The sequence below is a fragment of the Microtus ochrogaster genome, chromosome 5 (genome assembly GCF_000317375.1).
Source record: "Microtus ochrogaster isolate Prairie Vole_2 chromosome 5, MicOch1.0, whole genome shotgun sequence".
NCBI lineage: Eukaryota > Metazoa > Chordata > Mammalia > Rodentia > Cricetidae > Microtus > Microtus ochrogaster.
In genome coordinates, this window is record NC_022012.1 from 73,637,008 (window position 1) to 73,650,989 (window position 13,982).

General features: G+C 40.4%; 1 protein-coding gene across 4 annotated transcripts in view; it reads right to left on the reverse strand.

The window, feature by feature from the left end:
* The window catches only part of Csnk1g1 (casein kinase 1 gamma 1), a 122,669-nt gene that overhangs the window by 54,451 nt on the left and 54,236 nt on the right, over nucleotides 1-13,982 (reverse strand). For all 4 annotated transcript variants that reach the window (XM_026779161.1, XM_026779160.1, XM_005347751.3 and 1 more), the window contains exon 4: nucleotides 11,678-11,747. In XM_026779161.1, the coding sequence (XP_026634962.1) occupies nucleotides 11,678-11,747 (70 nt within the window). The remainder of the gene's footprint in view (nucleotides 1-11,677; nucleotides 11,748-13,982) is intronic.

The following is a 13,982-nucleotide window of genomic DNA, read 5'->3' on the forward strand; positions in this document are numbered from 1 at the left end:
AGACCAGGCTGGTCTCGAACTCACAGAGATCCGCCTGCCTCTGCCTCCCGAGTGCTGGGATTAAAGGCGTGCGCCACCATCGCCCGGCTCCCCAACTTTTACAAGTACTGGAAATTACAAAACTATGAGTGGCTTTTTATGACTTCCTTTTTTATAAACAATTTAAAACCTTTTAGATTTAATCTTCTGTCTGTCTGTCTCTGTCTGTCTGTCTGTCTCTGTCTGTCTGTCTGCAATGATGCTTGTACGGAGGACAGAGGACAGCTTTAGAGAATGGAGACTGAACTCAGGGGGGGTCAGGTTTGCACAGGAAGCAATTTTTACCTGCTGAGACCTCTCTGCTCCTCACTCCTGGACCATTTTATCTCCTTTGAGACAGGATTTCAATATGTAGCCTCCTGAGTCCTGGTATCGTAGACCTGTGTCATCAGGTCTAACTGAGTACTAAAGTGAAGAGAAGGGTCAGCTGGGGTTGGATCCAAAAGAGGAGCAAGTCTCTTCCAGCATTATATGTAACTGTTTTGGCTTTTATCTGACTACATAGTAGACTTAATGAGTAAGATCCCAGTGTAAAAGCAATTTCTCAGTGTGCTTAATATTGTAATGTTTTGACATGATAAAGTTACCTACAGTTACCTACACAGCTCATACCAGACAGATGCTTAATCTAGTTACATCCTCCTCACAGCCTCATAATATTTTAAATAAGTTTATAATTTTTAAACTAGTCCACATTTACAGCTATTCTGGGCATCCAGACTGACAACTCGCATGGCATATACAATCAAAGAATTCATTCTTATCCTACAGGGTTGGGTCTCAGATATCAGTTATTTTCTTTGGCCAACTAACACAATTAATAAAGGGTAATGTCATGTTGTTTCATTCCTGGAATGACAGGTGGGAATTCATAGAACCACATTTTTTAAAAAAAAATCTATAGGTCTTTGCTTTAGACAAGAAATAGCCATCTTATTAATTTTTATTTTATTAATTTTGTTTGTTATGAGACAGGACCTTAACTACATATCCTCAGTTTGCCTGAAGTTTACAATGTATACATACCACTTTATCCTTGAACTCATAGAAATCTGCTGGTCTCTAACTCCCCAAAGCTAGAAGTCGAGATGTGTGTCCACCATACCTGGCTAAATTAATTTTTCATCTTTAATTTCTCTCATTTGATTTTCCATATATAGCTGTTTTGCTGGCATGTATGCCTGTGCATCATATAATGCAGTACCCTTAGAGGCAGGAAAAGGGCATTGGATCTCCTGGGATTGGTTTTTGTTTTTTTTTTTTTTTTTTGGTTTTTGGTTTTTGGAGGACAGGGTTTCTCTGTGGTTTTGGAGCCTGTCCTGGAACTAGCTCTTGTAGACCAGGCTGGTCTCGAACTCACAAAGATCCGCCTGCCTCTGCCTCCCAAGTGCTGGGATTAAAGGCGTGCGCCACCACCGCCCGGCTTCTCCTGGGATTGGAATTAAATGTTTGGAGCCACCTGACATGGGTGCTGGGAACTGAACTTAGGTCCTCTGGGAGAACAGACTATAATGAGCCATCTCTCTAGCCCCATTTTAGGCTATTTTAACTCAACAAAACCAACTTGCAAGTTTTCTGGTATTTAATTTAGAAACAACCTCAATTATGGTTTCTGTAACTTCAGTTCTAAAGGATCTGACACCTCACCTAACTTCAAAAGGTTCCTCCATGTACATGCTACATATACATACACTCAAAGGCATACACATGAAAAATAATTACATTAAGAACAAATAATTAGTACCAAATAAGTAATTTATAACTTTTCAAGCTCAGTAAATAAAACAACCCTCTTCCCTGTACCCCCACCCAGCATCGGGCATGAGTCACTGATTGGACTTAAACACATCAATGTTCTTTAAACATTGGTTTACAGTTCTTCCTGGGTTGATATGCTGTAATCTTAGCACTCTTGAGACTGGAATAGGAAGTCTGAGGCCAGTATGGGCCACATAGTAAGTTCAGGTTGGCTAGAAATAGAATGATAGAGTGAACGTCTGTCTTTCTACACAACATAGGTAAATTTGGAATATCTCCTCTCTGCTTCCTCCCCATCAACTCCTGTCACTCACTCCCTCAGGAAAATATAGTCACAAATTGATTTATCTGAACCTTGTCCTATTATAGCTCAGAGCAGCTTTTCATGCAGCAATCTCAGGTTCTTGCTACTGACTCATCAACTCATGCACATGTATATTTAGGTTCTGCTCCCAAGCAGGGCAACTATTGCATTGGTGGTGTTGCCTGTTCTGCAAAAGATATTCAAAAGTATATCAGATATCCAACCGAGAAGATAGGACTGTACTTTTCTTTTTTTCTTTTTTTTTTTTTTTGGTCTTTATGTGAGGATTATATATTTAGAGCAGGCCACTTCTACAGAGAGGAGCAAGTCACAAAAGAAGAAAGCTTGACAAAGTCAAGTGTTAACCTCAACTCATCATTCAGAGAAGGAGAAAGCTGCTTCTCTTGATAGACATTTGCTTCTTCTCAGCTGATTCTTAACCAAGAGCAGCAGGATGAACACAGATTTTGTGAAAGGGCAGCTTTCTGGGAGTACTCACTGTTCTAAGGCACAACAGTATACAGTGGTGCACGAGCTAGGGTTCTAAATGAGGGCTTTGCGCATGATAAGAAAGTACCCTATCATTTAGCTACATCCTGGTCCCACATAGTTGTTTAAAATGTCTTAAGACAGGTGGTAAAATGGTTTAACAGGCTGCTAAGCCTGATAACCTGGGTTACATCACCAGGACCCACAAGTCAAAAAGATAGAACTTATTTCTGCAACTTGTCCTTTGACTCCACATGCACATGGTAGCATGCCTGTACATGCCCCCACCACACCCCCTACAGTGATGTCTGAATGAGATGTCCCCACAGACTCGTTTCCATACTTGGTTCCCAGGCAGTCGCACTTCGGGGATAGAATTGGGAGGTGTGGTCTTATTGGAGGATGTATGTCACTGGGAGTAGGCTTTGAGAATTAAAAATACTGGTGTCTGTCCCAGTTCATTCTCTGCTGCCTGCCTACAATTTGAGATATGACCTCTGAGCCGCTGCTTCAGCCACCATGTCCGCTACGGTCATGCTTCTCTACTGTACTGGTGATGGGGCTTTTACTCTTCTGGAACTTCCTTCTATCTGTTCCTTCTATAAGTTGTCTTGGTCATAGTGTTTAATCGTAGCAACATAAAGTAACTAACACACACACACATACACACCCAAACAAGACATAATACTTATAACACATAATAATATATAATTTGCATAACAAACATACTTTAAAATTTTTAAATGCTGGAGTAGGACAGATGGCACAGCCATTAATAATATATACCAATCTTGTAATGGACCTCAGTTTGGTAACTAGCACCCATGTCAGACAGCTCTAGGCAATTGGATGCCCTCCTCTGACTTCTACAGGTACTACATTCATGTGCACATACTCACACACACATACCTATAATTAAAAATAAAGAACAAGAGAGACGGCTGAATACTTAAGAATATTGGTTGCTCTTACAGGGGACCTAGGTTTGGTTTCCAGCACTCACATGGCAGCTCACAACAGTCTATAACTCCAATTCAAGGGGATCTGACTCTTGCTTCTGGTCTCAAGGGTATTAGGCACGCATGTAGTGCAATACACCTATGTAGGAAAAACAATCATGCATATAAAATGATAATTTTTCTGTGACACTACTATTTTCTTGTCATGTTAGCAACCATTTTCTCCCAGTTCTTTTTCTTTTATTTTTTTGGTTTTTCGAGACAGGGTTTCTCTGTAACTTTGGAGTCTGTCCTGGAATTAGCTCTTGTAGACCAGGCTGGCCTTGAACTCACAGAATCTGCCTGCTTCCTGAGTACTGGGGTTAAAGGCGTGTGGCACCACCGTCCAGCTTCTCCCAGTTCTTAAGTAATAGTCCTGGAAAACTTGTTCTTTGCTGTGTGGTGATGACTATAGGATCCCATAACCTCTGAAAAAGCTATCAGATAAAGACTAAATTGGATTGGTAAATCAGTTCAAGCTGGGACTTAAAGACTCTAGCCAACCCGATGATGTTTAAATTTAGAGGTAATTCTGTCTACCAAGACGGTGTCTACTACCAAATGTTAGAAGAAGCTGAAAAGGATGGAAATGGGGAGAGAGGAGGAGATGAGGCAGGTAAACAGAAACTAAGGAGAAAGATGGAGGAAAAATATAAAGAGTATGAGTCAGGCAGTGGTGGTGCATGCCTTTAATCCCAGCACTCAGGAGGCAGAAGTGAGTTCGAGGCCAGCCTGGTCTACAGAGCTAGTTCCAGGACAGGCTCCAAAGCTACAGAGAAACCTTGTGTCAAATACCCTCCCCCAAAAGAGTGAGTGACAAGAAGAGTTAGATAGAAAGCCAGAGACAAAGTAGTTCTCTTTATCTCCAGAGGTTTCCAAGTTCTATGCTCCAATACCTTATGATATGGCTATTTTTCCTTTCTTAGTTTTCTGACATGTCCCTATAGTCCTCTAGTAAGGCTAACATAACTTAAATAGTTAAATTACTTGCACTCAGAACAATGATGATGACCCCACACATATACTGCTCATCTGCCTCCTCTTTACCCAAGGTTTCTTAAGAGGTCATTGAATGACAGGCACTATACTAGATCTTTTTCCTACAGAGTGAGAAAGAAAAAAAAATGAAGGAAAGACACACCAGAGTCTGCCAGTATGAAATTCTCTGACAAGAATAATACAATGAGATCCTACCTTAGAAAGAAAGAAAGAAAGAAAGAAAGAAAGGAAGGAAGGAAGGAAGGAAGGAAGGAAGGAAGAGGAGTTAGCAAAATAAAGGGCAAACATGATCACATGATGTAGAAAGGGACAAGAACAAATTTAATTATGCATGCTTGGGCAAAGTTTACAAAAATAACGCTACTACAAGTTATTTTGCAAGTGTGGCTGTTATATAAACTTTGCACTACTGCACAAAATACACAGTGAATATAGCTGCTTATTGATGTATTATATATACATATTAAACATATCCATTAAGCAAGAGCACATATACAAACCCACTTAGAACATAATTTAAAAAAATTTAAGATTTCCAAGACTAATTTCAAGATTATCTGTACTTTTCACCTTTTATGCTAATTTAGATCCTAGCCTCACACATGACTCTTACTGTTTCTCAATAGGTTCTTTATAAAGAACTGTCACCCTTGAAATCCTTTTTTTTTGTTTTTTTGTTTTTTTGTTTTTTTGTTTTTCAAGACAGGGTTTCTCTGTGGCTTTGGAGCCTGTCCTGGAACTAGCTATTGTAGCCTCGAACTCACAGAGATCCGCCTGCCTCTGCCTCCCAAGTGCTGGGATTAAAGGCGTGTGCCACCACCGCCCGGCCACCCTTGAAATACTAATGTTCTAAAAGAGATACCTATAAACTGATATGATTTATGACAACTATTGCCTGGTTTAGTTATCTGAAGATATTATCTGGGTGCTATCCCAGGCCTGCTTGTTACCAAAGCCCTACAGTGGTAGACCCTTGGTATAGGGAACTTGATGAAGCAACCCACAGATGGGAAACTTACTGTCCAGCATTATTATCCTTGCTTTCACTTTTTCAGTATTTTAATTAAGGGCTATGTCTTTGTGGATTACCTTCCTTTATTCTTCCAGCCAGAAGTCATGTTGGGAGGATGCTGGGAGTAGGGTTAGCTTGACTTTCTCCTTTATATTCTTCTGTCCCTGCTTAGCCCATGTTTGTTTGTTTGTTTTTCTCGTACCTCGCAGCTTGTTGTTGGCTGGCAAGGGAATTTCTGGTGACTATAGCTCCTTAGTTATGTCTTAGTGATCCAAACAAATCAATTCTTCCTTGTGTATGTTTGTGTTTGTCCGTATGCATGTGTGGGGTGGGTCTGGGTAGAAGGGAGGGAAGGGGAAGGATACGTGGAATCTCTAGGTTGTATGGGGAAGAAGGGGGCACAGTTAGTTCTAAGTGGGCTTTTATGGAACCTGTTGTGGGGGTGAGGAGAGGTTGGTGTCACACCATCTCCCTCTCCTAAGTCATATAGCTTGGACACCTGCTTTGCCCTATGGCTGTCTGTTCCTGGGAAAGTTTTTGGAAGGTCATTCAGGAAAAAATGGTAATACTGCCATCTGCCCTAGAGTTAGATCTGCAGACAGAGGCAACTTGTGGCTGGTCCCAGCCTATAGTGGGAAATGGGAATAAAAGGATGTGGGCAGAGAAGGGCTCCTTGCAACAGGTCTGAAGTACAGTATGAAGCTCTGGGAATCAGGAGGTGGAGAAGGACTAGGTGGGAGGACCTTCCAGAGAGGATGCAAGGGAAACTCGCTGTTGTTGACATGACTGGGGTGGGTGGGAGTTGTCACTGCCAATTGAGCTACTGGTTCTAATGAATCACATTCAGAATATTCAGTAGAGTTGACACTGTAAGGGTTGGGGAAACCAAACTCATTTTTTCTTGGGGATGGGGGAAGGTAGGAGAACACTCCTTCCTCCTAAGCCCTTAGTGTATACTGAGTTTTATTTTATTTATTTATTTGTTGGTTTTTTGAGACAGGGTTTCTCTGTAGCTTTGTAGTCTGTCCTGGGACTTGCTCTGTAGACCAGGTTGGCCTCAAACTCACAGAGATCTGCCTGTCTCTGCCTCCTGAATGCTGGGATTAAAGGCAGCGTATGCCACCACCACCCAGCCCTGTGTACTGAGTTTTAAATGACAACATTCATTCTACTGACATCTTTGTCATAGGTTTACTATTGCTATGATGAAACACCATGACCAAAAGCAACTTGGGGAGTGTGGTGGTTTGAATAAAAGTGGCCCCCATAGACCCAAGGGAAAGATACTTTTAGAAGGTGTGGCCTTGCTGGAGTAGGTGTGACATTGTTGGAGAAAGTGTGTCACTGGGGGGGAATGGGGGTGGGTGGGCTTTGAGTATCGGACACTCAAGCCAGGCCAGTGTGTCTCAGTCTCTTCCTGCTGCCAGATGTAGAACTCTCAGCCTGCACATTGCCATGTTTCCCACCTTGATGACAAGGGACTAAACCTCTGAAACTATAAACCAGACCCAATTAAATGCTTTCCTTTATAAGAGTCCAAAAAAATTCTTTGGCTATTTATAAGCTACTTATGTCTCAAGATCTGAAAAGTGATAGCTATTATAATTCAACTTGTTTTGCATCTAAAAAGACTGGGGTTCAATCCTTAGCTCCCTCCTCCCTGAAATAAACCAACCAAACAAACCCATGGATCATCATCAAAACACTACAATATTTGTGTCTACATCTATATAGTATGTGTGTGAATATTCTCTATATATGTGCCCATGCTTGCTAGTGTACTATCAATAATTAAGTTATCTATAAACCATATTATAGGGGCTGGAGAGATGGTTCAGTGGTTAAGAGCACTGACCGCTCTTCCAGAGGTCCTGAGTTCAATTCCCAGCAACCACATGGTGGCTCACAGCCATCTATAATGAGACCTGGTGCCCCCTTCTGGCTTGTGGGCATACATGGAAGAAATGTTGTACACATAATAAAAAAAACAAAAAAACATATTACACAAAAAGACTTAACAAAAAGGAGGTTTGGCTTGAAAGTAGACTCAGAGGTGTACGGTAAACAATAGCACAAAGCAGCTGAGATGAAAACCAAGTGTGCACTATGAAAATTATAAAAAGGCAGATTTTTGAAACAAGATAGGTAATTCTAAATATCTTTTAGTTTCCAACATTGAATTTTACACCTCAAGGAATGGTAAATGGTATGGCTAGATAGAAGTCAAGCAGATGCACAATTATTTATTAAGAAAATTCAAAAGAAGGGGTGGAGAGATGGCTCAGCAGTTAAGAGTATTTGTTGCTCTTCCAAAGGACTTGGGCTTGATTCCCAACTCACAACTATTTGTGACTCCAGTTTGGGCAGATCTAAGACCTTTTTCTGGCCTCTGAGGGCAACAGGTGCATATGATGCACAGACATATATATATAGTCAAACACTCATATGCATAAAATAAAAATAAATAAATCTACACAGAGAAACCCTGTCTCGAAAAACCAAAAATAAATAAATAAATAAATAAATAAATAAATAAATAAATAAATAAATATCAATCTAAAAATGTTTTAAAGAAAATTCAAAATCGATTCTTGCTCTAGGGCAGCAGTTCTCAACCTGTGAGTCACAACTCTTTGGGAGGGGTGTCACAGATCAAATATCTGGCCTATCAGATATTTATATTATAATTCATAACAGCAGTAAAATTACAGTTATGACGTAGAAACAAAATAGTTTTATGGTTAGGAGTCACCAATGTTATCATTCTGCTGATCTTCCCTGCCACCTGGGTACCCTGTCCGCTCTCTCGCTGTATGGCATATCTGTCTGTCTCTTGCTCACTGCGGGCCTCAGGTCAGTGTCATGAATGGTAACAACCACAACATGAGGAATTGTATTGAAGGGTCACAACATTAAAAAGGCTGAAAGCCACTGTACTAGGGTAAATTGCAAACATTCCCAAAGTTTTCCTCATCATGGAAAAGCCTGGCCACTTGTTATTTGCAGAGAACAACACACACTCCAGTTATTTTAAGAGCACTGGGTAAAACTGAGTAGAGTTGTACACCTAACACTGAGTAGAGTGTTAACCCTAACACACAGGAAGTAGACAGAGAATGACTTCAAGTTCAAGAATAGCCTGAGGTACAGAAAAACTCAAGGTCAGCTTAGAGTACTACCAAAACCAACCAACAACAGAAAGAAAGGGGCTGGAGAGATGGCTTAGCAGTAAAGAGTACTGGCTGCTCTTTCAGAGGACCCATGTTAGATTCCCAGCACTCACTGGGCAGTTGACAAACTGCCAGTAACCTTACTTCTAGTAAACCTGACACCCTCTTCTCGCACCAGGCATGCACAAGGTATAAAACATACATGCAAGCAAAACACCCATAGACATAAATGTTTGAAAAGAAAAAAGCTGTTGAGCAGTGGTGGTGCACACCTTTAATCCTAACACTCAGGAGGCAGAGGCAGGCAAATCTCTTGTGAGTTTGAGGGCAGCCTGGTCTAGAAAGTTAGTTTTAGGACAGTCAGGACTGTAACACAGAGAAACCCTGTCTTGAAAAATCAATCAGTAAATAAATACATAAATAAAAAGAATAGAATAGAAAAAAAGAAAAAAATTAGTGTGCAAGCTCAAAAGTGAAAAAAAAAAAAGAAGACAGAAAACACTATTGAATTTCACAAAAAACGTAGAAGATGCTGCAGAGATGGCTCAGTGGGTGAAGTACTTGTGTATAATCTAGTGATAGGAAACTCACTGGCCAGCTAGTCTAACCAAAATGGTGAGGTTTACTGAGAAATAGTTTCAAAACATAAGGTGAAGGGCAATAAAGGAAGACACACAACATCAACTCCAGCTTACATACACCAAAACCAAACAAATAATAATAATAAAATGCAGAAGATGTAACTTTTAGATGATTGCCCAGAAGAGACACAGGGATAAAAACCAACAAGAGTCTTCCAGACAGTGAGAAGTGGCCTGAAGAGAACAGAGCTCTCCTATTCCCATTAGCAGCAAACAGACATACCAAAAGCAGGGCTTCTAGTTTTTCTTTGCTGCTTTCTTTTGTTGTTGCTGTAATTTTGTAAGGCAACTTTTGTAGCACCCCCTCTTTTCTAATGTTCTTTGTGTAATGTTTCTTTACAGGGAATGTCCAAACCTCGAGACTACAGTGTTGTGTTTGGAAAGAGTGTAACTCAGACAACACAGATTTTATTCTCACGTAAACAAGCTTTTCCACAATTGAACAGAGTCTTGCGCCTATCAGGTGCTCCACCACTGACCTATATGCTAGCTCTGTTTTTGCATTTTCAGATGATGTGGTCTCAAACTGTTGGGCTCAAGTGACCCTTTGACCTCAGTCTCCAATACTGTAAGGATTACAGATGTGAACCACGTGGCTTTATAATAAAAAGAGAAGATTGGCCTGCTGTGGTGGCGCTGTCTGGAAGGAATTATAGAAGAAATAGTGGAAATTGGCCTGGTCACTTCCCCATGCCCACTCAGATATCTGCTAAGTTGGACCACGCATGTTTTAACCTATGTCTGCTATTTGTAAGATGTGTTTAAATGTTTTTTTTTTCATAACTAGGGTAAGACAGTTGTCACCCTGAAAATTTTGAAACTTACAACATTATGAGCCAGGTGTTAAGGCTCCCACTTGCAATCCTAGTACGTGGGAGGCTACAGCAGAAGGACTACCATGAGTTCAAGCCCGGAATGGGCTACATAGTAAGTTTCAAGCCAGCTGTGGTGACAAAGTAAAACCCTATTTCAATCAAACCAAATCAAAGTAGGCCAGATAAATATTATCACACTAGGAAGAACACCAAAAGCAAAAACTGAGAAGCAGGTGTGGGGGTGCACACCTATAATCCAGCACTTAGGAGGTGACAACTGGAGCAGAAGGAATCTTGGCTAGTTTGGGCTTTGAATTCCTGTCTTAACCGACCAACATAGCCTTAGTGTTCTTTGAGAATCTATAATGGATTCCAAAGGATAATTCCTTTTTTAAAATGTATGCATCAAATTCTATGAAGTCTTAAACCATACAATTACAGAGGTTACCCATGTAGTAATTCTATTACAAAATAATACAGAAATGTCAGAGAAGAATCAAGTAGAGGAAGAACTAGTTCAAGTTAGAGAGAAGAGCTAAAGATAAGCACTTTGGGCAAATAAGTCATCATATGGAAGAACTAATTATTTCATATGGAGAAAAACAATGGAATAACTAGAAATGATCTGGAAGCCCTGACTTACAATTTGAGTGTTATTGTGAACGTACAATGTTTCTCAATGAATACAGTCTAGCTATATATGGAAAAATAGTATATGCAGATATTTATTTATAAACAAACAACAAAATCCCATCAACTTTATTCTCAGGCTAGAGAAACAAGTTTTGAGTTAAACACATATTGTGAGAACTTAGTTTCCAGTTAGAATTAAAAAAATTCTACTTCATTATTATTTTTATGTGTGTGGGTAGTACATATGTGTCTGTGCACCATATGTGAGCCTGGTGCCTGAGGAAGCCAGAAGAGGATATGGAATCCCCTGGAACTGCAGTTACACATGGTTGTAAGCCACCATGTGGGTACTGGAAATCAAAATGGGGTAAATCCCCTGGAAGAGCAGCCAGTGCTCTTACTGCTGAGCCATCTCTCCAGCCCATACATGACTCTTGTAAATGAACAAAACAATGAGTAAAAAATCCCAGCATTGCATTTTAGGATTTATTTCAATCAAAGCTCTAAAGCACAACATGCAAATGACCAATCCTTTTCCCTCTGGTATATAAAGGGACAAATTTCAAATCCTCATAGCATGTGTGTTTTAAGCAGGTGAAAACATCTAAAGGTTGACCTGTGGCAGGGTCACAACACTAACAATCCCCTCGTAACTGCACCTCCAGGACCAGAGAACAAGCAACGTTTGGTGGGTCACATAGATCACCTATCCAAAACTAGGGAGATAAATGGTCTAGGAAAGGAGGCAAACCAGACAAACTTAATTAAGGTATCAACTAAGTAGTGTGTTAAATAATGGAAAGAAATAAAGGGACTTACCTGCACTGCCAAGCTGTTTATAAAACCTGTACTCTAAATGAAGTTGTGGAGCACGTGATTTTATTGGTTCCTGAAACCCAAACAGAAAAACTGTGGTCAAATTTCAAGAAATGGGCTTTTCTTCCAATCTTAGATTTTTCAGAATGAACAGGGCTAAGATCCTTTCATGTTTCTGAGATGATCTGCACATGACAGAATAAGGCCCTTTATAAAAAACAAAACTACAACAACCACCACAACTAAAACTCCTTGAACTTGTACACTCAACTAGAATGCCTACTATCAAAGCAGAAGGGTAGTGTTCGTACTATGGAGAAACTAGAACCGTTTTGTGTTGCTAGCCTTAATTGAAAATGGTGCAGCTGCCAGTACGTCCACTTTTCCAGCACAGGAGAAATGAAGTCAGGAAGATGAGGTGTGCAAGGTTATCCTTGGCTACATATCAAGTTCAAAGAAAGCTTAAATTACATGTCAGCCCACCTCAGAGAACAAAATGAGTGAACGGATGAATGAAATGAATGGTGCAATAGAAAATGTAGTCAATCAATTCTACTTCTGGGAGCTCATAAGCATGTGCCACCACAAACGGTTTTATGTGGTGAAGAGAATCAAAGTCAGGATTTCATGCATGCTAGGTAAGCATTCTACCAACTGAGTTACAGCCCAGCTCTTCAAACATTTATCATATTTTTGTAATAGCAACATTTGAAAACTTCTATTTCAGAATACACAATAAATTATTGTTATCTAAAAGAAAAAACCAGTCTATTGCCAGGTGGTGCACACCTTTAAACTCAGCACTCAGGAGGTAGAGGCAGGTAGATCTCTGTGAGCTGGAGGCCAGCCTTGTCTACAAGAGCTAGTTCCAGGACAGGCTCCAAAGATACAGAGAAACTCTGTCTTGAAAAACCAATCAACCAACCAACCAAACAAACAAACAAATCAACCAAACTGTCTACATTTTTCTTAGGACACAGAATCTATAAATCACAGAACTCAGAAGCTTCTTTCAAATTACCTAATTCATTGACCCTTTGCTTTTAGGAAAGTTTAAGCTAAATAAATTCAGACATTGAGTATTTTATATCTTCAAGGAACTCCATGAAAGACAAACTCACAGGTTCCACAATCACTAGAACTGAGCTTTGTGTTTCCCATGATTATCATAGTTAATTAAGAGAAACGCACTTAGCCGGGCGGTGGTGGCGCACGCCTTTAATCCCAGCACTCGGGAGGCAGAGGCAGGCGGATCTCTGTGAGTTCGAGACCAGCCTGGTCTACAGAGCTAGTTCCAGGACAGGCTCCAAAGCCACAGAGAAACCCTGTCTCGAAAAAACCAAAAAAAAAAAAAAAAAAAAAAGAGAGAGAGAGAAACGCACTTAACACCTGATAGTCACTTGACTGCTCTCTTCAGATAGAAGAACCACTCTTCATTTGATTACGTCATCTACTTTGTCACCAACAAAGTAGCCAGTTACAGAATGTGTTTAATAGCAAAATCACCAGCAATAACTTCGTGAGAAACAGAGGGGACAAAATGAGATGAAATTAGAGCAAGAAAATTACTGCCCAGCTCCAGAGAGATAAATCCTTCAGCTAGTCTCTTGAGCACATGGCTGAAAACTATTCAAGCAAATATGGCTTCAGGACCTGTTCTGGAAGCATGAAAAACAGAAAGTCTGCCAAACATACAAACAGCAGTTTAGAGAAAAGCAGCAAGATGAATAACTTGCTAAGTAGCTGAGAATGATCTTGAATTCCAGTTCTTTCTCTACTTCCAATACCTCCTGTGTACTGGGACTGCAGCTGTGAAACAGACACCTTACTAGTTTTTGTTATTGCTGTTTTTCGGGGGGGGGGGGACGGGGGCGGCTTGATCTCTCATTCTACAACCCAAGCTAGCCTAGAACTTTCAGTGATCCCTTTGCTTCACCTCCCAAGGGCTGAAATTACAAATGGGAATCATCACATCTGGTTACTTTGTATCTATGTTTAAGATTTAATTTTACTTATGTGCATGTGTTTTGATCTCCGTACGTATGTATGTATGTACATGTACATAAGGTTAGAAGAGGGAGCTGGATCCCCCCAGACTGGAGTTCCAGGTAGTTGTGAGTTACCTGACATGGGTACTAGAAACTAAACCACAGTTCTCTCCAAGCACTTTACTGTTTGCTCAGCCACATCTGCACTCCCTACTTTGCATACTTTAAGTAGTCTTCAGTTATTTATGATGATGATGATGTGTGTATAGGGGAGGAGTACATGTGCCACAGTGTGTGTGTGTGTGTGTGTGTGTGTGTGT